Genomic DNA, 26,952 nt, shown 5'->3' with positions numbered 1-26,952 from the left:
TTTTTGAACTATTCATTTTTTTCAATCTCCTCATAAAAATTCCTTGAAAATACTCTAAAAAAAATTCCATGATATTTTGAGCCCTTCATATTAACACTAAGGTCTCGACCAAGGCATGAAAAATTTTCCATTGAAAATACACGACAATCCTGGTTTTTTATCTTTAAATTTCTATAGCTCAGAGTCATTTTTTTGTATATATCTCGTAAATGATAAGAGCTATAGTTGGAGGTCAAATTCGCTATCACTAATAGCTCTCGAGATATTTGTCTTATTAAATGAGAAAATTTTATTTGTAATAAAAAAGAGGTCAAAATCGCTATCATTATGATAAAAGCTCGGATCTTTAACGTAGCAAATAAAATTTTCGTTTGCATTTTTCTATAGCTCTTGTCATTTACGAGATATATGTATACCAAAAATGCGAATTTCGTGTAAAAGTCAAGTTTAGAGCCCCGTCCTACCTCGGCGGTGTGAGTTTCGACTTTGTCGCAATGGGCACTTTTGTAGAGTGTTCAGTTCTGAAGAATATGTGTCTAAAGTCAAAGCGATGTCATAAAATGCCTCTGAGCTATAGGAATTTAAAGATAACAAATCACGATTGTCGGGTATTTTCAATGGAATATTTTTACATGCCTTAGTTCAGCCCTTAATGTTAATATTAAATGCCTAAATTTTCAGGGATTTTTTTAGGGTATTTCCAAGGAAATTTCACGATGGGATTGAATAAAAATGAATAGTTCGACAAAAAACACCCTAATATACATACATACATATATATTATATATGCATTTATGTACACATAAATTTGCGTTTGTAGTTGGAATGCAATAACTGTCATTGACATGGACGCGACATGCGTGGGGCAACATAGTTGGACATGAAAAACAAATGACAGCAAATGCCAAAGCGACGCATATTTTGAAAACTTCAAAGCACAAGCAGACAAACAGATTTTAGAGATGGACAGCACACAAGGCGGGAAAGATATTTAATAGCCCTTAAAGCGATATTTCATTGCTGGCAATTATGGCGAACCAATTTTTCAAATGAGTAAGCAAACAGTTAAAGACAGCAAGAAGCGTTTTCTGAATTTGCAGAATTGCGATAAAATATTACTTATACGCCATGACAGCCAACGGAAGCTTTTCAGTAACATGTGAGCTTCTCTAGCAAAAAATGCTAATGCCAAAATTTGTTTGATCAGTATCACTCATCAATATTTATTTCTCACGACAACGCCACATCTAATTTGTTTCTTTCTTAAAAGGACACGCACTTTTCAGCCTGTCTAGTTCGATACGCACGTGTAGCTAATTGATTTGATTAACTCAGTCTCATATGCGTGTACAGTACAGTCAAAAAAAAATATGTCTATGCCAATTCATCGGCCTTCAACAATCAATTACTAGAGGTGTGGGTGTATTTTTTAGCTTTAAATTGCCGTTGATTATTCGCAACGACGTCGTTTAGTAATCACTCGTGCTTTTGGTATCATAATTTGCTGCCATTCCTTTTCATTACTCTCATCCGTGTTGCCATCAGCAATTGCTAACAACTTGCTGTGTTGTAATAAGTAATCCGTCAGTGTTTCATTCACCAGGAAATGCTGTTTTTTTCTATTATTAACACACAGCCACACAGTTCTATTGAAGTTACTTCGCGCTTACTTGGGTTTCACAAAAAACTGGCGGAAATAGTAGAGTGTGTAACTTCTGCAGATAGCTTTAGACTCCGCTGATTCACTTATGTATCATATAATGTCGGATTAGATGACACTGTTGTGGCAATAATGGTCACTTATATCCATAATGCATAACTTAGAGATGCTGAAGCAACATACATTTGAAGGCACATACTTACGCAAATTACTTTTATATAATTTGCTTGCTTTGCTTTTGATTTTTCTTTCACTGACTTAAAAAATCGGAATAAAATAAATATTTCGGCTGTTCATAGCCATGTAGTGTTTGAAGCAAGCTGGTTTAAATAGCTATTATACAAGTACATACAGCGAGCACAATTTGTATTTATATACCCTTTGTTTTTTATTTCAATGCAAACTATTAAACACAAATTCCAAAAACTAAACCAAAATTATAAACCAAGTTAGGGAAATATACTAAATTTAGTTTCTTATAAAAAAAAATTTCACGGCAAGTAAAATTGTGAATGAAAAATTCATTTAGGAAACGCACAAAGTCATTAAAATTAGGAAAAGTCCAACAAAAAATAGTTTTTTTAAATAATATGGTATTTAGTTGTATAACCACTTTGTTCATATGCAGCTCATAATCACCGTTGCATTAACTCCATCAATTTCATTCTAAGTACTTCCTCCATTCCTATTGTTGCCGTTTTGTGTCACCAATTCTCTTTTAACATTAGACCATACAGTCTCTATCGCGTTCATATCCAGGTTTTAAAAAGGGGGGGGTAAGGTTTGACAACTTTTTTTCCCATTTTTTTTGTTATTTTTTTTCTGAACCATCAACATCTCAAGAATATTGCGTTAAAGTTTTAGGTCATTCGGAGAAAAACTAACGAAGTTACAGCAGGTTGAATAACGGTACTTCCAGCTACCTGCGCTGAGTGTACAAAACTTTGAATCGATTTTCCCAAATATGTCATTTTTAAAGTCGATGACCAGCATACCGAAAAAACTACTGCATCGATCGTTTTGAAATTTCCAAAAATTTTAATTTCTAAGAATTTTACTAAAACAAATAAGTCGATTTTTTCGTCTAAAATCGTCATTTTGGCTTGAAAATGGTACCAAAAATTGAAAAATTAAAAAAAAAAAACTCGACGTCAATTGAAAGATAAACTACTAAACTAAAGAAAGCATTTTGATTTTTTGGTTTCAGATGATCCAGTGATGCTGTAGGCTGGTCACCGCACAACAATTTTTTTTCGAGGTGCCTGCAGAGATCGACTATAAATCCGTTATTCCTCGCTATTTTTCGATAAAACTTTTTTTAAGTTTCCTTCAAATGTTGTACTTTCATATAATAATAAGTGAAATAAACTTACAGCAATAATTTTTTCTAAAAAAATTCACGAAAAAAGGTCTTTTTTCGACGAAACAAACCTCACTTTTTGGTAAAATCACATACCTCGGGACCCAACCAACCGATTTCGACTAAATTTAGTAAGAGATATTCCTCTCGAAATCGTACAACAAGCACGCCTACTTTCTATATAGCACAATAAGCAGTTGATATAACGGAATAAAACTTTGCACTAATAATTCCTGTCAAGTATGCCAGCTTAAGACCAAAAAGTTCTGTATCTATAGTTGACTTTTGACCGAAAATATCGGTCAATGTGTGAAATATACAATTGAAATTCAGACAGAATCCTCTCTTGACAATAGTAATTCTCTGAATCAAAAAATGGGTTGAATCGGGTTAATATTTCCCTAATCCCTCATATACCCAATTTAAAGATTTTCGAACTTCCAGGTGATTTTATGCTGGATATATCGGTCTATATTTGAGTCATCTCAATGAAAATAACAGAACATGTTTTACTCATAACAGTATATCGTTGGGCCTAAAATTGATAATTTTAAGCGAAAACTTGACCTAGACCCCATATTACTATTCCCAGGAACATCTGGATGATCCATATGATTTGTGTTTGTATGTGAGGTACCTTAATGAAACACAGGTAGCATAATAGATAACAGTTAATAGATAAAATCGGTTCGACATTACCCCAACTCCCAACTACTACGTATAATGATTTTCTATTTTCTAACAAACCTTATATCGAATATGTCGATCAGCGTATGAGTAATAGAGAGTATATGTACATATATATAAAATTGCTTAAATTCCGATCCTCAGGTTGACGTTTAACATCTTAAAGTATTTACTCGGCTTTGAATCGACCAAGTTGCATTATCTTTTGTTATATTGAAAACAAACTTTTATTGCAATTCTTATCAAATTTTATAGGTACTCAAAAGGAAATATCTGACTTCATTTGTCGCACTTCTTATACAATACTTTCGTCGAGAGAGGACTTTACTTTTCAATTGCCTACTCAGTCCGAAGTAGAACCTGTTGGCAAGAGCTATTTTACGTTGGATTTCGAGGCTGATGTTGTTGTTGGTCTTAGTGGTGGTGATAGACGAAATTGTCTGCTACAATGAGGTTATGAGTGACAACAGTGACGTGGGAACCAAGTCGGGAATGCGATGACTGTTTGTTTGATGACAGGAGATATTTCGTGTCGCCCTCTTTCACCACCAGACCCGTTTGATTGGCTTCTTTGTCCAACTTAGAGAAAGCAGAACTAACGGCACGGTTGTTATAGCCAATGATATCGATGTCATCGTCGTACGCCAGCAGTTATACACTCTTGTATAAGATTGTACCTCCCAATTATTTTCTCCAACCAATTCAGATTACGTTGATATCATATAAGAACTCAAATTTTAATTTCTTATAGGGTAGGCCCGAATGTTTACAAAAACTATTTAGTTAATAATTGGAGGTTATAAAAGTTAAATCGCCGTAGTCCCAAAATCTATTTCATGATGCGTGAATAGTTCTCAATGCAACAGCACTAACATTCCCTTTGAATATATTCAATGTCCATGATGATGTCGTCTTGGGGCACACGCCACTAATAAACACTATTCATGATCTAACTATAATCTACGGAAGTGACAAAAAAGGGTGGAATTGCTGAATATTCAAAATGGCACGCAAACTTTCACTCTACTTTTACATTCACATACATATATAAGTATATGAAGACCAACAACAACACACCACTATACAAGGTAACGAAATTATGCTTCCGCTCTGCGCCCCCGCCTCCAGCGCTCCTCCGAGACTAAAATGAATATTTTATGCGAAAATGTCCCACAGCAGTTCCAAATCACCAAAAAATGGCCTGAATAAAAGATAAGTTTATAAAGCGTGGCAAACAGAAGCAGAGAATAGTCAAAATAAAGAAGAAATAAAATAAACGAAAATTTCACCCATCGTAACCACATACTTGTAACGTAAAACATAAACGTGTTGGGCGGACGAGCGAGCGGAACGCGACAGCTTTTAGGAAGTTAGGAAGTGAATTAGGCAAACGGCTTAAAGACTCTTGCTTACACGGTTGGCTGAGAGGATATAAGCTGGCAGACATTGAAGTTTAGTAAGTGCATGTTCTCCGAGTTTTAAGAATCTACATGCATATATACATACAACTACATCTGGTGTACGCGGAGGGTAGTTTTGAGGTGTTGGACTTAACTTGTCAAAACGCGGCTGTGCCTTTTATCTGTTGCCCTTTGTTTAGACAGCGTAGATATGTAGTACGCAAAAGGCAACGAAGTTTTACGGCAAATTGAAACTGTATTTAAAAGCGAACAAAATAGCGAATTTGTAACGGATTATCATGGCACGGTGTTCACGGTTCATTTCGCCCGACCTTCGTCATTTTCCTTTTCAACCTTGCCGTTATAACTTTCTATTTGACTTTGTTCTACCTTTCTTCTCTTTAATTACTTTTCATGCTTTTAGAGATTATGCTCGTACTTGATGTCGTTGAAAATAAACTTCGTGCATACCGCGGCATATTTAGTGTATAATTATAGGCGCGACTAATGATTGTACACGCAAATTTTGTGGAAATTTCATCATTATACCCTGAACAAGGTATATTAAGTTTGCCGCGATAATTGTAACATCTAAAAGGGAAAAGTCGAATATCGAGAAAAATATATTTTAATATTATTTTATGCTATAAAAATGCACCTGTGAAGGTTATTATCGTGACTATAAGGTTGGAATCATCTACACTTCAAGAAGCACACTTGACTAAGATTAAAAAAAATCGATAATCAATAAATTTTGCCTAGAAAGACAACAGGAGTAGCAACTTGTAGTCTGCTTTTAGCGAACAGAACTGAAAATTTACTACTGATTCTATGGGAAAGGTTCAAAACTGAGATAATATTTGAGCTTTGTTCGAATCTGACAATATTTCTGGATGGATTTTTAAGGATAGCTAAAGTACACTAAAATGGAAATTCGATTGCTTTTATTTAAGTTTGTGTTTGTGGGTTAGTATGAATTCAAAAGTAGCCAACAAATATAAGTTGTCAAAAAAGTCTTGCGGTATTTTCGCTAGTTGGCGCTGAAAGCGCGTAGTTCTAGTTTTATTCGTCGCATCGGGTCATCCTATACCTTTTTGGAAAGCTCATTTCAAGCGCTAACACGTCGTTGATTGACTGTCGTTTCTTTCAAGTCGTTCGTGAGTTGTAGCGTCGCAAACATGGAGCAAAATAAAGAGAAAATACGGCATATTTTACAGTACTACTACGATAAAGGCAAAAAAATCTCAAGCCGCCAATAAAGTTTGTGCAGTTTATGGACCCGTTACAGTTTCCATTTGCACTGCACAACGATGGTTTCAACGTTTTCGTTCTGGTGTAGAGGTGGTCGAAGATGTGCCACGCTCCGGAAGGCCTGTCGTCGAAAATTGCGATAAAATCGCTGAATTGGTCGAAAGAGACCGGCATAGTAGCAGCCGTAGCATCGCTCAAGAGCTGGGCATGAGTCATTAAAAATTCATTTCAATTTCAATAAAAAGAAAAATTCAATAAAAATGCCGCAAGACTTTTTTGACGACCCATGATTTTCCTCATTACTAAAGTAGCTAAATATGTTGTAAATGTGTGCTGCAAAAAGTTGCTTAAGTAAAAAATTGCTATCTGTGAACATTCTAAGTTCATCGCTGCTAAAAGCTAATTAGCCAACTTAATACTTCGAGGGGTATTGAAATTCGAATTATTTCCGGCGATTTGATTTGCTTTTCTAATAATAAAGCAAAGGCATAAGTGTGCATATATAAACAACTATATATATAAGTATAAGTACATATGTACATATGCATGTAAATGTTCATAAGTACTTTTGCATGCCCAAGAAACAATTGTTCTAACTCTAGGCACTTTAACTTTTAATTATGAGTTTTCAATGCACCAAGAGAAAAAAGTTTCAACAATTTGCGGAAATTGGATTGCTGCCACTTCTTCCGTTATACTCATTTGCCATATATGCACCGACATCTGTGGAGTATGCACTTACATTTCAGCAGAAACTTTCATTGCATTGTTACAACTGATATTAGTATTAATCCCACAAACAAAAACAAAAGTTATTTTGCTCAAAAATATTTATGATGGTGCTGAATTCGGTCTATTTTTTATACTCTCGCAACATGTTGCTACAGAGTATAAAGGCCCATTGACATACAACTTTCCTCGTTTTGCCTGACAGTTCATACTGAAACAAAGAAGCGCAGAAAACAAAGGGTATGCCACAATAAATGCTTTGCTTTCAGCGTTTCGGTAACATTTTGCTTGGCTTCGGCTCAAAAACTCTAAACTTAAGTTAAGATAATTTGTGATTTGGCGCGGAGATCGCAGTTGCCAGAGAACCCTGAGCTAAAAATCAAAAAGCTTTCAAAATCCACGCAAGAAAGCTTCCTAAATGTTTTTATACAATGTGAAAACGAGTAAAATCAGATCATAACCACGCCCACTCACTATAACTGTTATGTTGAAGACTACTAAAAATGAGATAAATGCGCCACAATCAATAAATTTCAAAACCTGGTTGTTAGGGACGGACTTTATAAAAGCAGGCGTAAAAATTGGACAAAAGGCGTAGGCTGCCCACCTAATGTGAAGTCAAATTTAGTGTGTCAGGTTATTCATATTATACGCCCAAAAGTTGTCTTCATCGGACAATAATTTGTGTCAAAAAACGGCAAACGTGGATGTATTGAAATAAAGATAGCTATTTATAAGAATCTTTGGATTTTTGACGAAAAAAACCTCCATATTAACCAAGTCTGCTGATTCTGTGCATAGTACCATCGAATCAACTACTATATGTAAGTCGTACCGTTATAAAACCCTTCACAGCTGCATTTCTTGTAACAACTATGTATTTGCAATGGATGATCCAAGTAGAGGTACTTTTTTCAATAGCCTTTTTTGACAGATAACGTGGGAGTCGTCTCGAGCTGTCATGTTATTTCTGTTCTGTATGGTTTGGCATTTCATCGTGGAAGACCTTACTTTATAACGAAAATTAACGTTCTATAAAGAAAGTGTGTTCGCGTGTTTTGTTCAACTTATGGTTAACATATTCGGTCTACGGAGCGTACTATTCGTAACACCATCATCCATCTTAAGACCCAACATTAATTTTGGATAATATTGGACCGAATATACCACGTCCATCACGCAGTGAAGAAAATAACCGTAAGCTCAACCGTAGCTGAGAGTGTACAACAGCAACTCGGACTGACGTATTAAACGATTTTGCGCATTTTACGCTTAGATTCTAAATTAAAAGAGCACAAAATACAGCTTGTGTAAGAACTAAAGAAGGTCGACTTTCCCAAGCGACATCGCTTCGCTCTATGGTCTCTTGAAAAGTTCTAGGAAGATCCGACGTTTTCGAGACAAATTTTGTTCAGTAATAAGGCCCACTTCAGAGTCAATAGGTATGTAAATAAGCAAAATTTCCGCATTTGGAACAAAAAGCAAGCTGAAGAGATTCAAGGTTTGTGGGCCGGTGGAATCGGCGGTCTTATTGTTTCTTCAAAAATTCCGTAATAACTGACTACATGATGCCTGAAATTGAAACTCGTGATCCCGGCGACATTTGGTTTCGACAAGACGGCGCCACTTCCCACACCTCGCATCAATCAATGAATTTATTGACAGAATACTTCGGTAAGCAGATAATTTCACGTTTCGGGTCGGTCGAATAGCCACCAAGATCGTATGATATCACACGGTTAGAATTTATCCTGTGAGGATATGTGAAGCATAAAGTTCATGCTGACAATCCCACTTTGATTCAGGCCTTGGATCGAAAATTGGACTCAACGGATGGACCATCTGAGATGTAACCGTGGCCAACATTTGAAAGAGATAATCTTCAAAAATTAAATTCCAAAGAATGTTGTTTCGAATGATAATAAAAACTCCTCATTAAATTTAAAGTTTCTGTGTTTTTCCTTTAAAAAAGTAGTGAAATAGGTGGAACACCATTTGTAATTAAATCTAAAAACGTAACGAGTGTTTGCCTACGCTTTCTATCCAAAGGAAAACGTGTTGACGTGGCTATGTTTTATAAAATAACTTTCTATTCGAATTAAGGTTACTTTCAATTAAGTTAAGCGTTTACGCAATAGTCATCGTCAAACATCAATGCCTTTCAAAGAAAAAACAAACAAAATAACAAAAAAGACGAAGGAATAATTTTTGTAGAGTAGTAAACTTTCTAGAAGCCTATGAGCATTGCCATTTAAAATGATGTTTTTTCATTCAGTTACAAAATTTAAAAATTAAAAAAAAAATTTGTATCTTTCAAACGGTTAAATTTATGAAAGAAACATAAGAGATAATTTGTCGAGCTTTAAATTTCCTACAAAATAAGAGCTCATACTTGGAGAGCCTTACTTAGAGGTGTCTATCAACCATTTTTCTAGAGCACGAAACGAAAAAAAACCTATTCGTTTGTATGTATGTATATGTTATAGTGGTTCGATATCGGCGATTTCCAGAAATGAGCAAGTTCTTAATGAGAAATGTGCGAGATTTCAGATCGATATCTCAAACACCGAGCGACTAGTTGGCTTATATACAGACGGACGGATAAGCGGACATGGCTTAGCCGACTCATCTCACCACGGTATATAGTACATATGTATGTACCTACCTAGAATTTCGGGACAAACTTAATATACTCTTTTCATGATATAAAAATATGTACCTAAATAACTGTACGAGTTCCATTCCATACTCAGATAGGACGCAAATGCCGCTCTCTGAATGCAACGCTGGCTTGTTTTTTGTAATTATTTTTATAAATTTATACTCACTAATAGTCCAGTCATTATAGTAAGTTCATCTCGGAATTCGATAAACTCATTTATATGTCTGTAAATACCTGTATAGGGTATACCTACCATATGTAGGTTTTGAGACAACTTTAGGGTGTCAATATACAAGTATTTACAGTATGGGTATATCGAATTCCGTGATTCTTACCTAATTTAAGCTTAAATGACTTATTAGGGGTTCGAAGAGTTTTTAATTAAGTTACTCACATTTGTCATAATTGCATATTCAGGATGGATATTCTCGTCATCGTCTTATTATTCTGATGTAATGATTACCACATTAATTAAATACATAACAACAACGAACAGACTGAAATTGCACTAATTTTTACTTTTTAAATTCTCAATTAATTAACGCTTCTCTGTTCGCCCCCTTCTACTTCTCTAATTACTTTCACACATTCAAATTTTTATTGTATAAAAAACTTAATTTCGCTTTACCCCAGATGGGACTCGAACCCACAATCCTCGGCTTAGGAGGCCGATGCCTTATCCATTGGGCCACTGGGGCTCTTAATAAGTATTACAACCGAAAATTCTTTCATTACGCGGAACATGCACAAGAACCAAAAATGATCACTAATTATAAAATTAAATACAAGCAACAGCAACAAAAACAAAAACTCAAGGGAGAAAAATAACGAATAGATCATCGCGAACATTCGTGCGTACTGACGTGTTTCAAAATTATTATTAGCAACTGAAAACAAGCACAACACCTCAATACATTTTGAATACAAACAAATGGTCAAAACTCTTTTTGAAAACCCAAAAAAATAAAAGTGACATGTCAAAATCCACTATAGCGGTGTGCTTTGTTGAAACCAATGTTTTGGCATAATTGGAGAACGTCAAACCCTTCAAATAACGAAGAGGTCAAGCAGAAAAATTCAAAACTTGCACGAATTTTAAGCCAATGAATAGAATTTAGTTAAAATTGTTATTGCTATTAAGTGCAAAATAGATGATAATTTTTTTTTTATATTATACGCTTAACGTATATGTATGTTTGTATGTACACACTTAGTATATTTTAATTAAAGTACGTTCCATAGCACATAACAGTTTAACAGCACATCTCTTTGCGTTCGTTATCGAAGCTGGTGAGTAGTGAGTGGTTAGTTCCAGCGTTTTATTTCTAACATTGCTCTCCGTGGCTCAACATTGCGATACACAATTACAATTTAAAATTCAATATTAAATATTTCGTACATTCAATTCAGCTTAACGAGTAGATTTCAGTTAGTATCAATTCATACGTTTTTATTGCAATGTGATATGTGTTTGGTAATAATTCGTTTGGCGTTTTGGATATGTATGTATGTATGTATATACTTATGTAAATAAACATCTAATGTGATTCGAACTGAGCCGTAAATATAATTTTTAGCAACACAAACGAAACGAACGAACCTATTAAGGTAGTACAGTAGAGGCCCGCTAATCCGGATCAATTAAAACCGGCCCCTATCCGGAATATCAGGAAATCCGGATTACCAAAGACATATCAGAACTATGTATTATGAAAAAATATTTATAAATTTCTGTTTGTTTATTATAACAAATAATACACATGTTCCAAAAAACAAAAAAAAACTTAAACCAATAAAGCATAAAAGCGAATGTAGTGAATAATAAACATGTGATCCGGATTAGAGAATACGGATAGAGAATGTCGGTCCGGATTACAAGGGACATAATAGAAATTTTGAGTTTTTTAACCCTGTCCGGATTACAGTGGAATCCGGATTAGGCCAAGTCCGGATTAGCGGGCCTCTATTGTAGTCTGGTAACTTATGCCTATTTTCATGACTTCTTTGGAGGGTGGTTTTTTATAGGAAAATAAAAATGAATTATCTTGAATATTTAGAGTGTTTTTTTTACATATTGAAAATATAAAAAAAAAGTTATTTGAAAAAATTTAATACTTTATAATTGTTACCATTGTCACTCGAAGTTGGAACCTCAAAAAATAGATGCACTTGGGTGGTCCGGAGGATTTTGGTTCTTAATGTTATGTAAAATCAAATATTCTTGTTTCTTCTTAATCTATAGACACGTCATTCTGGTCGGAACTACTGGAGTTAAATTTCAAGGGTAAGTAACAAAATGGCGGACTTTGAAACAAAAAGTCCTTTTATTTTAGCAATGAAAGGGTTGTAAAATAAAAAGTTAGGGGTGAAAAAAATTCTCGTTAGTACCGACGAGAACTATAGAAGGGCGAGCCTGTTAAAATCTGAAAGCAATCGCTTCAATAGAAAAAAGTTAGGACCCGGGCCGACCATAAAAACAATGTTTTGAGAAAAACGCGTTTAAAGTTCAACAGCCTTAAAGTTGGACTCCGAGGCGCTCTAGGAAACTCGTTATAACCGCCGAAATATTTCGAATTTCTGTCTGAAATTTTCACAGTATATTCTCAAGACATTGTACTTTCAAATTAAGCAAACAAAATTTCGATTTTTTGAACCCAAGTTACCAGACTACTATCTTAAGTCATCGAAACCCCAATACATTGAACGAATCAGCGCGGAAACTAACATATATACACATATATATACATATATACACCGGAAACTAATAGAGTATTTGCCTAAGAAATATGTGAACGATCAGCTCGTGCGAGTTTCGGTTAGATTTGTTAATTAGGGCCTGAAGAAACTCATCAAAACTTTAACAGTAATCTCTGGTAGCGCTTTTGGTAATTAACTGGTAACTTACCATTCCTCGTAGTTAGTTGTAATGTGGATTTTAAAAGAAGTATGGAAACCTATTTTCTTATAATGTTCTGTGACTGTAAGATTCATTTCGTGACCGTAAAAATTAAAAATAAAATATTAGACATAATAAGTTCTACAAGTCTCTGTGAGGTTCAATTTTTTCGAATAACTACGTTCTCACATTTTGGTATTAATCTAGAATATTTTATAAACTCAAGCGGACATCGACCTAGTAACTGAACTCCATCTGATATCGCAAAGGACCAAAAACTGGTCTATGCGAGGTTCATTGGCCTACCAGACTAACCTAACCTAAGGGAATCTATGTTAAATTTTTTGAAACATCTTAAAAATTGCTATGGGTTGGATTATGTTTGGTGGTCAGAACCAAGTGCAGTGAGAGTAAAATTTCTATTGAACTAATAAATGCGAACCAATGTCAGCCAGGAATGAATGAATTAGTTTCCGTTGGGCAACCGCTAACCAGACGGCACCAGTGCAAGACAATTTGTTAGCTGTGCTCATTTAATCAATTTTTTTCTTAAAACAAACTGTGTCAAAATATTGAAAACAAAAAATAATAAGAATTTAAAAATAACGGGAATTATTAATTTTACACAAGTTTCTTGACAAATTGTATGAAATCTTGTCTGTTTATCAGATATAACTTCAGCGAAATGTTACCAATATAGTCTCCGTCTTCGGTCATTGGAACGTAATCATGTCCGGTTATAGGAATTGCTTTCTTATGAAAATAATAATGAAAACGTAGCGTTCATAAAATTTGTCCAGTTATGGGAGCTATCCGTCTATGAGGACTGCCCGTAATGGGGAATTTCGCTTTACTTCGTTTATTGAACTTCTAAGAGCATTGTTCATTCAGTAGACTGCTGTGTGCTCTTGTGTTGTGCTCGACTATTATACAACACTGTACAATGTATGCTCTCAAATGGCACACGCTCCCTCTTACTATACGTACAAATATACATATACTCGACATATAAGTATGCATGTACCTATATATACATTTCTTATACGCATGCTGTTAGCTACGACTGACGCGCACGCTTTGCCGACACTGCTTGTTCGCTACTCGCACGACAAGCAATACACGCAATACACTCGTTCGTTAGCATATACAATTGAAGGTAAATCGATGTAGCGTTTGCATTGTGTGAGTGTAGCGTGCAATGACGTCGGCCAACTTTGCTATTGTCTGCTGTTGTGTGGTGAACGCTTTCGCTTGTTTATCAGCAGCTGTGTTTCGTTATTATTTATTTTTCGCCTTTCTGCTGAAATGAAGCGTACGTAAGTGATACTTCGTGTATTCGATTTTCTTTCGTGCACTGTGCTGTCGTCACAATTCTCGTGTGTGCTGTTATATTTGCCTTGCGTTGTTGTATGTATTCTGGCTACATAATATGGCAAGCCCCAGTGGCCCAATGGATAAGGCACCGGCCTCCTAAGCCGGGGATTGTGGGTTCGAGTCCCATCTGGGGTACTAACTCAGCATTGTCTGTTTTTTTTAATTAATTAAAATTAAAATAAATGTAATATACATTTTTTTTAATTTATTAGGGGAATATAGTATATGTATATGTATATTTATACATATTTGTATTCGATGTATATTTTGAACCAATGCGTGTATTACGGCTATACACATACATACATACATTTCATTTTCATTTGAAAGCACCTATGGATAATTCTAATACTATGTAATTTTTATTTACCTGGATTGGCTTGTTGGACGATATATCCACCAATTGGTCTTCGACTCGTATGTAGCCAGCGCTGATTAAACCTGCACCAATGGAGAAATACAGTTAAAGTAATTTATTTATATATGTATATGTTAAAAATAATTTTTCATACTTTGCGTAAATATGTATGTATGTTCGTAAGTGAATATCTACTTACTTATGTATATATACCATATACTGATAAGTCACCTATTTGGAAGAAATATACTAACTTTAGCCAATATTTTCGCTTAGATTTTGCCAACAATTTAGTCAGTTATTTTAATAGTGTACTTTATATAACCATGTGAGAGCTGTGAAATGTCAGACTGTTCAAACTATTATCTTGTGTCATGAGTTCCATGAAGCAATAGTTAATTATTGCGCACAAAAACTTCATTTAAATTCTTTTTTTAATTGTCCTGACTTATTTTTAATGAAAAATATTAAGCGACGTTTTTATCTAGAACTTGTTTTTTTATATGTGACCTGGTCTACGAAAAGGGAGCTAACGTGCGAAAACTAGTTTTCTGGGAAACAGCTGTTAAAAATCATCTTCCATCCGAATCAACTAAAAAGTGAAAATTGATTTTTTGACACCTAAGCCCCCTTTCCGTAGACCAGGTCACATATAAAGAGATTTCAGCATTTTTTCAACAATTTTTTTCTCGTACGAGAAATGAAATATTTTATTAAAAATTTTTATTGTGACAAACATACACTATTAACAAAGAAATTCTGAAATTTATGGAAAAAACTATTTTAAACTCCTTACAGAGTTATCTAAAGTAAAAATAAAATGTGTTTTCGTTAAAATCTTAACTTAAAACTTGGGCGAAGCAAAACAACTTTCTACAAAAAAATTAAAATTTTTGACATTTTTTTTCAAATAGTTGTAATCGAAAAAAATCTTTCGTTGAAGTCTTACAAAATTGTATTTCAAAGACCTCTCTAAATTTTCATGAATATCGGATGAATAGTTCTCGAGAAATCTTGCCAAACGACTTTAAAAACAAAGTTTCGAACAAAAACGCGTTAAAAGACAGCGTATTTAGCCTAGCTAGTCTCGAGTGCACAAGTCCTCAAGGCTGTGTCTCCGAAACTACTACCCGGATCAACTTGAAAATTTAAGACAATATTCTAAAGGTGTTGTAGAATTTAATAAGACAATAAAAAATTCGAGTTTTTGAAACTCGTAAACCCATGCAACCCCTTAAGATACAAAGGAAAACATCGTACTTATTAAGGGGTATATTAGGCATAGAACAGATAGGAGTGGAAAAAACTTAATATTGTGTATATGATCTGGACTAATTTTGTTTTCATTTAATACTAATGTGTACTCGGTAAATTGAAGCCAAGTCAGAGATGAATTTAGGAAAGATTTACATTCGTAATTACCCATTTCACCACCAGTACCTAGCATTCTCGCGGTGAAGAGTGATCCGTCTTCGGTGGTTGGTTTTCCTGATTTCTTAAAAGACAATTGGCAAACAAATGGATAAGTACCACTCAAAATTCGCTGTTCTGCATTGTTTTAGTGCTACGGTTGCGGCATGTTCGGTTATTATAAAAAGCAAGCAACCATTTTTTTAGCAGTGCTTTGTAGTCAACCAGCTTTTGTTAGATTCGTCTCATTTTGAAACACCATACAGTTGACTACGGTGTACTTTCGAGCTCCTTCGTATAAATCCAATATTCACCATTTGTCACGTTGTCATAGAGATGTTTTGAAGCATCGTTATAGTATTTTTTTTAACATTTCTCTCGGCCAAACGACACGATACTTTTTTAGCGATCAATACCTGTAAATTGTGTGAGATCTCGCGAGAAAGTTTTTTCTACAATGAAATGTTCACGCAATATTGAATGTATGCTAGTCCCACTAATGCCTTTTGTTGTCTTTATCTCACGTTAGGTCAAGACGATTTGGTAAAATTAGTTTGCGAACAGCATCAATAGTTTCCGGAACAAGAACTGATTTTGGGCGACCTTCACGAAAATAGTCTTGGATTGATCTACGACCTTGATTAGATCCACCATACTTTCGGCAAGCACCGGTTCTTGATGGAGCATTATCGTCAAAAGTTGAATTAAGTTCATTGATATACATACTATAGCTGCGTTAATCCACATCGAAAGTTGTAAAAAATAACCTCGTAAAAATTATCGCGATGTAATGCTATTTTTTGACCGAGATGTATACTTTAAATTACTGTAAACAATACAATATGTCAAAACGTTTTCAAGAGAGCACTCCAACAAAAATGTCAAACTTTACGATAAAATTGTGAGTTTTCTGATTTCAACATCAGCGTTTCCAAGTCCTTATATATAAAAGGCAGCCTACATAGAGGGCGAATATCGTCCATTTGTTTTTAATTTTACCGATGACTTCTTCTACGTTGATTATCTGCACCAAAATTGAATTTTGAAACTATACTTACATAGTTTATCACTTTACAGCTTATCTTATATTGGCATTTTCTGGGCGTTTGCTACGGTTCAATTTGCTATCTGCAAAACCAACCTCCTTAGAGCATCAAGGAACACTTGTATCATGTTTCATCACGATACGTATATATCAATTGCTTATTTTATTATCTATCTCTATACGTTTTAGGACAACAGCTATTAGGTGAATAAAACTATTGCATTACTTTTAATTTTCAATATCCAAATTGAACACTGGAACTACGTCCAATTCCAAGATATTCCGTGATTTCAGTTGACTCTATTTATTATAAATCTATCAACATATGATTTAACTTTATAAATTTAATTGTGAAAGTTAATTGCTATGGACATCCAATATAAGCTAACTAACATCTGAAGTTCAAATGTACCTCGCCAAATGGTAATATCTTTATTATAATTAATCCTTCATTTAACTTCGTCTCCAATAGTTTAATTAAAATAAGGTAGTACTCCAGTCAAATAGTCGCCAATGAAAATGTTAAATAAACTGTAGTTTTGGAAAGCATTTTTTTAAGACTTTTTGAGAACAACAAGCCCTTAAATTAGCACATCAGAACCTGGGCATGCACTTAGTTATCGCTAACTGTGGTTACAGAGTTATAGTACTAATTACTATCTATATTTGCTAGTTATCTAACTTAACACTCACTACACGGGAAAATTAGTTGACTAGCATTGCAATCCATTCAAATATTTGAAGTATCTGCAATCTTATTTTAACTTTGAGTGTAACTCAGCTTGGAGTATATTCAGACGTAGCCACATTCAGCATTTGACTGGCTTGCGTGTTTTCATGCACAACACACAAACAAATTCCTGTATAAGTGGATAGTTTTTTGTGCAAACTTCAAAGCCATCAAGTTAGAATGGGTCCACATCAACAATTTGTTCGTGCTTGCGTGCTTTTAAGGTGATGTACATACATACAAGGTCTGTTGCAAAAGAAACAGGACTTTTAAAAAAACAACAAAAAATTAATATTTTTCAAAAATTATATTTTTTTATTCAAAGTAGTTTCCTTGTGCTTCGATACAGCGTTTAGCCCGGTCAATTACCATTCAAATGAGTGTTTAAGATAATTTTGCGGAATGCTATAGCTGAAATGGATAGCTGAAACCAGTGTCCTTTCACGGGCAAATGAAGTTTTCCAAATAGGTAAAAATCACAGGGTGCCTGATCAGGTGAGTAGGGTGAGTGATTAATGGTTAATATGGAGTTTTTTGTCAAAATATCAGTGACAAGCGTCGATCGATGACACGGCGCATTATCGTGCAACAGGCGCCAGGACCCTGCCTCACGGTACGACGAATATGTGACAAAAGACGCTTCATAACACCAAGGTAAAACACAGCATTAATCGCTTGGCCAGGTGGGACGAACTCTCGGTGTACAATACCCTCGGAATCGTAAAAACAAATCAGCATTGTCTTTATTTTTGACTTCTATAGACGACCGACTTCTGATCGTCACAGAGGTCCTCACGACCTTCTTGGAATCGCTTAAACCACTCATGCACATTACTACGGGATAGGCACTGATCACCATAAACTATTTTCATCATTTGAAACGTTTTCCCAAGTTTAAAACAAAATTTAATATTTGCTCTTTGCATTTTACGACCGATGACCAAACGCTGCTGTCACTTTTTGATCGATAACATCGATTGTAGTTATCCAATTGTCTTAAAATTTTTACGAAATGTCAAGAAGAGATCAAACTTTTTATTTCATATACCCACCAAAAGGTGGCGCCACCAGAAACAGTTATATTTAAAAAGTTCTGTTTCTTTTGCGACAGACCTTGTAGTATATGTACTAACCAAACATGCAAACATTTCAAGTATTTATGTTATGTTAATTTACTTTTTATTCGCTAAATGTTTAAACGAGAAAGTTGAATATGATCTATGTTATTTGAAAATATATACATATGTCCTTGTATGTAAAACTTTTTATTTTTAGAGATATCTTCACGAAACCTTGCATCGATTATGGCAGCTACATGCTATAGTCATTTGATCTTAACAATTTATTCGGAGATTAAAGCGTTACTTTGGGCAATATTCTGTGCCAAATTATGAATATAAATTGATAATAATATTGCCCGAAAAATACTTGTATTATTGTGAGAAAATATACGACATACGAAAAATATGGCACAAATCATCCAAGAGCGAAAACAGCGCGCCAAAGGGTCGCACGGTCGATAAAGAAGATTACCTGCAAGTTATGCGAAATATACAATCTACTTCAGGTAGGCCCCAAATTGGTTAAAGGACTAAAATTGGCTTTTGCAGCATGATAACGCCCCTGCTCACGCATCGTTGGACAAGAATTGTGTTGCATAATTTTTTGACCAATTTATTCCTTTGAACCCTTAAAACCATAAAATTATCGTCAAAATTCACGAAAAATTTTATTGGATTAGTTACATGTATGTATTTTTTGTATTCGAACCCAAAATACGTAATTTAGTGTGACAAAAAACTAACACAGTAACCGTAAGCCGTAAAGAGGTGAGGTGGTGTTACGATTGGAGGATGTCTGGAAAGTAACGTAGTGGTTCAGATGAAATTTGTTGAGTCAAACATGGGCTTATCCTCGTATTACAATATTAAAAAAAAAATTTATCATTTAAAAGAGGGATTACGGAATTGGTATACGAGGTGTGTTCAAAAAGTATCGCGAATTTTGAATTTTCGCGGGTTACGTATATTCGAATTTCGAATTTTTTGTGGCGTTATGTTGGTACTCATGTCTCTCACTTATGCCGACAAATTCGGCCATTTTGAATGTTCATTTAATTGTTGACAGCTGCTTTGCTTGCACGTGTTTTGGATCGTCTTCGATTTTTACCTATTCAAAAAAATGGATTAAAGAACCTGTATCAAATTTTGTGTGAAAAACGAAATTAAGTGCGCGGATGCATTCCGAATGTTGACTATGGCATACGGAGAAGCTACCTTGGACCGAAGCAACGTTTATCGGTGGTACAAAATGTTCTCAGAAGGCCGACAAGATGTGAACGACGAGGAGCGTGCAGGACGCCCGAGCACTTCAGCAACAGACGTAAAAATTAATGAAGTGGAGAAAATGGTATTGGCCAATCGTCGAATCACAGTTAGAGAAGTTGCTGAGGACCTAAACACCTTTTGCACCACGATAACGTCCCTGATCACACATCGTTGCTTGTGCGCGACTTTTTGGCCAAAAACAACACACTAATGATGCCGCAGCCACCGTATTCCCCAAATCTGGCCCCCTGTGACTTTTTCTTGTTCCCTAAACTGAAGAGGCCCATGAAAGGACGACGTTACGCTTCTCTTGACGGGATAAAGACGGCATCGAAGGAGGAGCTGAAGAAGATAAAAAAAAAATGATTTTTTGAAGTGCTTCGAAGATTGGAAAAACCGTTGGCACAAGTGTATAATATCTCATGGGGATTACTTTGAAGGGGACAAAATAGATATTCATGAATAAATAAATAATTTTTGAAAAAGCACAAAATTCGCGATACTTTTTGAACACACCTCGTATAGTTGAATGCCCAATTTTTCATGCATAATCGTACGTACGCTCTCGTCTGACATCTCCAATTTATGGGAAATCTCTCTCAAGCTCACACGGCTATTTTCGGCAACAATTTCCCTAAATTTTTATACTCTCGCAACAATGTTGCTAAGGAGAGTATTATAGTTTTGTTCACATAACGGTTGTTTGTAAGTCCTAAAACTAAAAGAGTCAGATATAGGGTTATATATACCAAAGTGATCAGGGTGACGAGTAGAGTCGAAATCCGGATGTCTGTCTGTCCGTTCGTCCGTCTGTCCGTCCGTCTGTCTGTCCGTCCGTCCGTGCAAGCTGTAGCTTGAGTAAAAATTGAGATATCATGATGAAATTTGGTACACGTATTCCTTGGCTCCATAAGAAGGTTAAGTTCGAAGATGGGCAAAATCGGCCCACTGCCACGCCCACAAAATGGCGGAAACCGAAAACTTATAAAGTGTCATAACTAAGCCATAAATAAAGATATTAAAGTGAAATTTGGCACAAAAGATCGCATTAGAGAGGGGCATATTTGGACGCAATTTTTTTGGAAAAGTGGGCGTGGCTCCGCCCCCTACTAAGTTTTTTGTACATATCTCGGAAACTACTATAGCTATGTCAGCCAAACTCTACAGAGTCGTTTTGTTCAGGTATTTCCATATACAGTTCAAAAATGGAAGAAATCGGATAATAACCACGCCCACCTCCCATACAAAGGTTATGTTGAAAATCACTAAAAGTGCGTTTACCGACTAACAAAAAACGTCAGAAACACTAAATTTTACGGAAGAAATTGCAGAAGGAAGCTGCACCCAGGTTTTTTTTTTTAATTGAAAATGAGCGTGGCCTCGCCCACTTATGGACCAAAAACCATATCTCAGGAACTACTGGACCGATTTCAATGAAATTCGGTATATAATATTTTCTTAACACCCTGATGACATGTACGAAATATGGGTGAAATCGGTTCACAACCACGCCTTCTTCCAATATAACGCTATTTTGAATTCCATCTGATGCCTTCTCTGTATAATACATGTATATGTACATTAGGAATCAATGATGATAGCAGAATAAAACTTTACAAAATTACGGTATTTGAAAAATATGTAAATGACGTATAATGAAATCTCGATTATCACTTTATCATGCGAGAGTATAAAATGTTCGGTGACACCCGAACTTGGCCCTTCCTTACTTGTTTAACGTTATCATCGGTCAAACTCGTTGAAGGCCGTCCACAACGAGGCATATATTCGACGGTCTCCCGAACCTCCTTGAATGCTCTGTACCACTCGTAAGTGCGCGTTTTTGATAGAGCAGATTCACCAAAAGCCTTCTCCAACATTTTCAATGTATCGGCATACGAAAATTCGTTCGCAACACAAAATTTAACACAAATACGTGGATCAATATTTTCGGCCATTGTAATATTCGACAAACACTACTGAGGTCGGCTGACATAAATAGCTGCTGTAAATACACTGGTTGGCAGATCGCGCTAATTTTTGGCATCCTAATTAAGGACAGTTGCACCAGCCTAGGAAAAAAAAAATTATCTGTCACCATATTATCATATTAGATTTAAATGAAGAATTCCCGATACTTTCTTGGCAGGGTGTATTTGATGATTGCTACTGTCCGCAGGACAACGTCACAAAACTGAAAATGTTGATGCTCTCGTCACTATAATATGTACTTAAAAAATTGATAAGATCATTCAAATCACCCCATTTTAATTCTAATAAGTTTTTGAGAGTTCTGCTGGAGTGTAAATTTCGTCAGTAGCCAATATCCAAATAAACGCTCAAAGAAGTAATACAAGAAAAATATAAAAAAATCAAATTAATAAACTTGTTTATGCAAATAGTTTGTGAATCAGAAGTTTCCATGATTCAAATATTGAATTTTATACCGAAATAACTTAAAACAAAAAACATTTGAATATTTTATTGCTAAAAGCGGTTTTGTCTGTATATGAATCTATGTAGATGACTATAATGAACTTTTTTAAAGAAATTTTATTGAGCTTAGGAGGATATTTGTTATACTCTTGCAACTAGTGCTTAGTTTTATTCACCTAACGGTTGTACGTATCACCTAAAACTAAGCGAGATAGATATAGGGTTATACTCGTATACATATAATATATATAAATGATCAGGATGACGAGAAAAGTTGAAATCCTTTTGACTGTCCGTCCGACCGTGCAAGCTGTAACTTGAGGAAAAAATGAGATATCTCGATGTTACTTGGTATGTGTGTTCCTTAGTACAAAAGTAATTACGAGTTAGTAGATGCGTGTAATCTGACTACTGCCACGCCCACAAATCGCCATTAACCGAAACGATATAAAGTGCCATAACTAGGCACTAAGTTAAGACATAAGTAGCAAGGGACACTTTTTGGCAAAAATTCTGTAAAAGAGGGCGTGGCTCCATCCTCTAACCACGAAAACAAATCTTATAAGAACTTTTACCAACAGTGTGAAAATGGATGAAATCGGAGGATAACCCCGCTCACTTCTCATATAACTGTGGTGAAAATTAGACGATGGGCGTGGCACCACCTACTTTTTGGTGAAATCGCATATCTCAGAACCCGACCAACCGATTTCGACAAAATTCATTACGTGAAATTCTTCCTACATTCTTATATTACATTGTGAAAATGGACGAAATCGGACAACAACAATTTTCAATTCTACTTGATTCGTTAAGTTTACAGTTCACAAATCAAAAAGCAATTATATTAATTAATATAACGGGATAAAACTTTGCACGAATAATGTCTTTAGAGTGTGCCACATTATGATCAAAAATTGTTCAAATTCAATAAAATCAGTTCGAACCGAATATTTAACCCCTGTACCTATAGTTGACATTTAATCGAAAATGTCGGTTAATGTGTGATATACAAGGTGCGTTCCAAAGTAAAAAGGCCTTAAAAAAACAAATGACAAAAAAAAAACAAATTAAAAAAAATGGGTTTTCGGCAAAATCAATTTACTTTATTCAAAATAGTCTCCTTCTGCATCCATACAGTTTATGCACGGTCCAAAAGCATGTCGGACGGCCGTTTTAGCTCGTTGGCAGGTATGGCCACCACTATGCTGGTGCAAGCCTTTTGAATGGCCTCTACGTCTGCATAACGCTTTCCTTTCATGCAAATGCATTTTTCCGAAAAGAAAGAAGTCGCATGGTGCAATATCAGGTGAATACGGGGAGTGGTTAATGGTTAAAATGTGATTTTTGGTCAAAAAATAAATAAGTAATAATTTGGTCCTTCGAATGTTGGATTCTGAGCAATTTTTGGTCATCAGTCAATTTGTGCGGAACAAACCGTGCACACGCCTTTCGTAAGCCCAAAAGTTCGGTCAAAATGCGATAAATGGATGTTTTGGAGATGTTTTTGGCTAATTTTTAATGAAATCACGCACAGTTTCGATGGAATTTCCGGTGATCACTGATTTTGATTGGCCCACATGAGATCGTCATTTGTGTCTTCACGACCACTTTGAAAACGTTGAAACCACTCGTGCACTCTGCTACGGGATAGGCAATCATCGCCATAAACTTGTTCCATCAATTGAAACGTTTAACTGAAATTAAGGAATAATCGTTCTCTTTGAATGGTATATAAAAAATGGGTTGAATCGAAACAATACTTCCCTTAGCCCCAATACATGTATACCTAATATAAAAATTTTCGAACTTCGGGTGACTTTATACCCCATATATCGGCCAATATGTAAGTTATCTCAATGAAAATGAGGGAGCTGTGTTTTACTCATAACAGAGCATCTGTGTGCCTAAAATAGATGAATTTCAGCGGAAACTTGGCATAGCCCATATACGAGTAATATCAGGGCTTTCGAACATCCGGCTGACTTTCCTCTATATTTTCGGTTTTACACTTTTAAGTATTTCCCTGGCTTTGATTCTAGCAAGTTGAAAGAGTATAAAATGTTCGGTTGCACCCGAACTTAGCACTTTCTTACTTATTTTAATTACATTTGTTGAAAATTTCTGGAGTTTGCCATAGAAAAGTTGAAACATGGAATAGCTAATAAGCAATTAATGAAAGATACATATTTTATCCAAGTTGTGAATGTTCGAATATTTAATAGATAGCTATAAAGTACCAAATTATGTAGGAAATGTGCAAAAAATGCTAACAAATTTTCAGACGCTAAGAGAAAAAATGGGTATCAAGCTAGACTCCATCCGCAACCATTTGAATACATTTTCCGCTAATTTACGAATTTGTAATGAAAAAAATGAGAGTAAATCCACCTGAATCTAAAAGCAATTAAAGATAACTCTTTTATGCTTTCATCACATGATAACAGACTACTGCTGGTCCTTAAAAACAAATTGTCAACTGGAAAATTATAAAGAAAACGAAACCAGCGTATTCGCCTGATTTACCTTCGTGCAACTTCTGGCTATTCAGCAAACTCAAAAGACCACTCCGAGGACACCGTTTTGACACAATTTCGAATATATTAGAAGAAGGCTCTGATGGCCATCGCGACGAAGGATTTGTCAAAGATGACTGGAAAATTCGTTGGCATAAGTGTATTGCAGCGGGAAGGGATTACTTTGAAGGAAATGAAATGGATTTGCAAGAATAAATAAAAATTTTAAAAATAAAAAAAAAATCACCTTTCAATTTGATCACAGTAGTATATTTGACAGATCGTTTGCAATGGTAATTGCCTGCGGAGATGCGGCGTTAATATTCTCTGACGTACATACATATATGAAATTTTGTTGCGTTTCTTTCTTTGGGGAGGAAATACTTTTCTTCTTCAGTTGCCCTCAGCGCCTCAGCCTTGTATTTTGTATACAAAATTTAATTTTTCATGTCCTACGCGTTTCAAATCAAAAAAAGCGAATGTTTGATTTTAAGTTTTTGACAGTAATTTGCCATTTCAGCCATTCATAATAGTAAAACTCTTTTAAATCTGTGAACCAAAACTTGGTAGCATAAAATATGCAATTATACTACTTTAATGGTCTATCCGCATACTCCCTTGTATCGCTATTTTGTTATTACAGTCTTTGACAAGCGGGCAAAAGGTGGCGAGCAGAGAAATAGCGAATCGAAGATTGCTAATTTTACACAAATAAAAGTTTGTTTTACAAGGATACTCTTACAATTTTCATCAACTCACTTTGCCTAAAACTAACTGCGAGAATGTGGAGCTAAAGAGAATTGCAAAATGGCAATATTTGCTTTTATAATTAATTATTCTGTGCGTGTACCCCCAAGCCAATTTATTGAAGGTCGCAAACCCTTGCGGTGCAAAATCGAAATATGACCATAATAAATATGTTTACTTCGCGTGCCTTTCGTTTTAAATTATTCAACATACTCTTTGACCGAATAAACGCTCCCCGCTGCATTTGCAATGAAGTTTCATGATTATCAGTGCCATTACAATCATAATCATCATCCTCGTCATTAATCATTATGTATTAATCACTTGCAGGCCCGACCTGCTCGCCCACTCGGAGCCGGTTGCTTCGCCTAGCACTTTGTTCTTGACCTACATACTGTGTACGTTGTTGCAGTAAGTACGACGACGTACATATATGCTTATATTGTGTAAGTGTGCGTGACAAGGACGTACTCAAATTTGTTGCCGCAATGGCAAATAAATGCGCTCAAACGCAGAGCAAAGGTATTTTTAAACATCAAAACAAGAACAACAAGTCATTTGCAGAAATAACCAACAACAAAACCCGCAGTTGTTGTTGCATATCTCGCTGTGGCTGTTGGTGTTGCCTTTGCTGTTGCTGTTGCATTTTCATTGACCTTGTCACTAACTGCTGGTAGCCTTAAATCCAGTGCATGGCCCGCATCAAGGCCCCGAGTGGCGCTGCTTGCGTTTGTGTGCGTGCATGCAGGTGCTATATATTCGTCTGTTATGTAAATATGTTTACAAGTGTAGCTTAATTTGCGTAGCCTAATTAGAAGGTGTTATTTTACAGCTTTACACCCCTTTGAAAATATCAAAATTGCACCTTTGCATCAAGCATATAAATATATAATTACTTGAAACGAAATTTGTACGCCAAAAAATTATTTCTCCTGGGCAAAGTTATATTTGAGCATAAAGCTCCCCCTTTCTACTACTCAGAATGCATCGAATTGTAAAAAAGTAGAAATATTTCTTATTTGGTTTTTTTGTTTTTGTGGATATTGATAGTAAGGCTTTTTTGAAAAAAACCAGGTTTCAAGAGAAATTCTTAAGTTGTATCAAAGTTTACCCTGAACCCGCAATGGTCTAACTATGCCAATTTATGGAATGACGGTTATTAGAAGCCATGAAGAAAAAAACCTTTTTTAAACTAAGAACTCAGCCGTCTCCACTCGGACATGTTGGCAACTTGGGTAACCAGGAATCTACTATTTTTTAAGAAAAAAATCAAGCTGACTTCATTTAGATACAATATCTCACACATTGACTAAAAAATTTTGCCCATAGGTTATCAGATTCCGAAAAACATACTTGGAGTATAT

At 35.3% G+C, this 26,952-nt stretch overlaps 1 protein-coding gene and 2 non-coding genes across 4 annotated transcripts in view; 1 reads left to right on the top strand and 2 right to left on the bottom strand.

Annotated features, from left to right (window-relative positions):
* LOC120774135 (otoferlin-like) overlaps positions 1–26,952 on the bottom strand; it is a 129,042-nt gene that overhangs the window by 44,678 nt on the left and 57,412 nt on the right. For both annotated transcript variants that reach the window (XM_040103520.1, XM_040103521.1), the window contains one exon: positions 14,390–14,460. In XM_040103520.1, coding sequence (XP_039959454.1) covers positions 14,390–14,460 — 71 coding nt within the window. The remainder of the gene's footprint in view (positions 1–14,389; positions 14,461–26,952) is intronic.
* Positions 10,375–10,447, bottom strand: Trnar-ccu. The gene has a single exon. It is a non-coding gene; the product is annotated as a tRNA-Arg (tRNA).
* On the top strand, positions 14,082–14,154 carry Trnar-ccu. The gene has a single exon. It is a non-coding gene; the product is annotated as a tRNA-Arg (tRNA).

Source organism: Bactrocera tryoni, chromosome 4 (assembly GCF_016617805.1).
Source record: "Bactrocera tryoni isolate S06 chromosome 4, CSIRO_BtryS06_freeze2, whole genome shotgun sequence".
In the NCBI taxonomy this organism is placed as follows: Eukaryota; Metazoa; Arthropoda; class Insecta; order Diptera; family Tephritidae; genus Bactrocera; species Bactrocera tryoni.
This window is presented reverse-complemented; position numbering and strand designations above follow the sequence as displayed.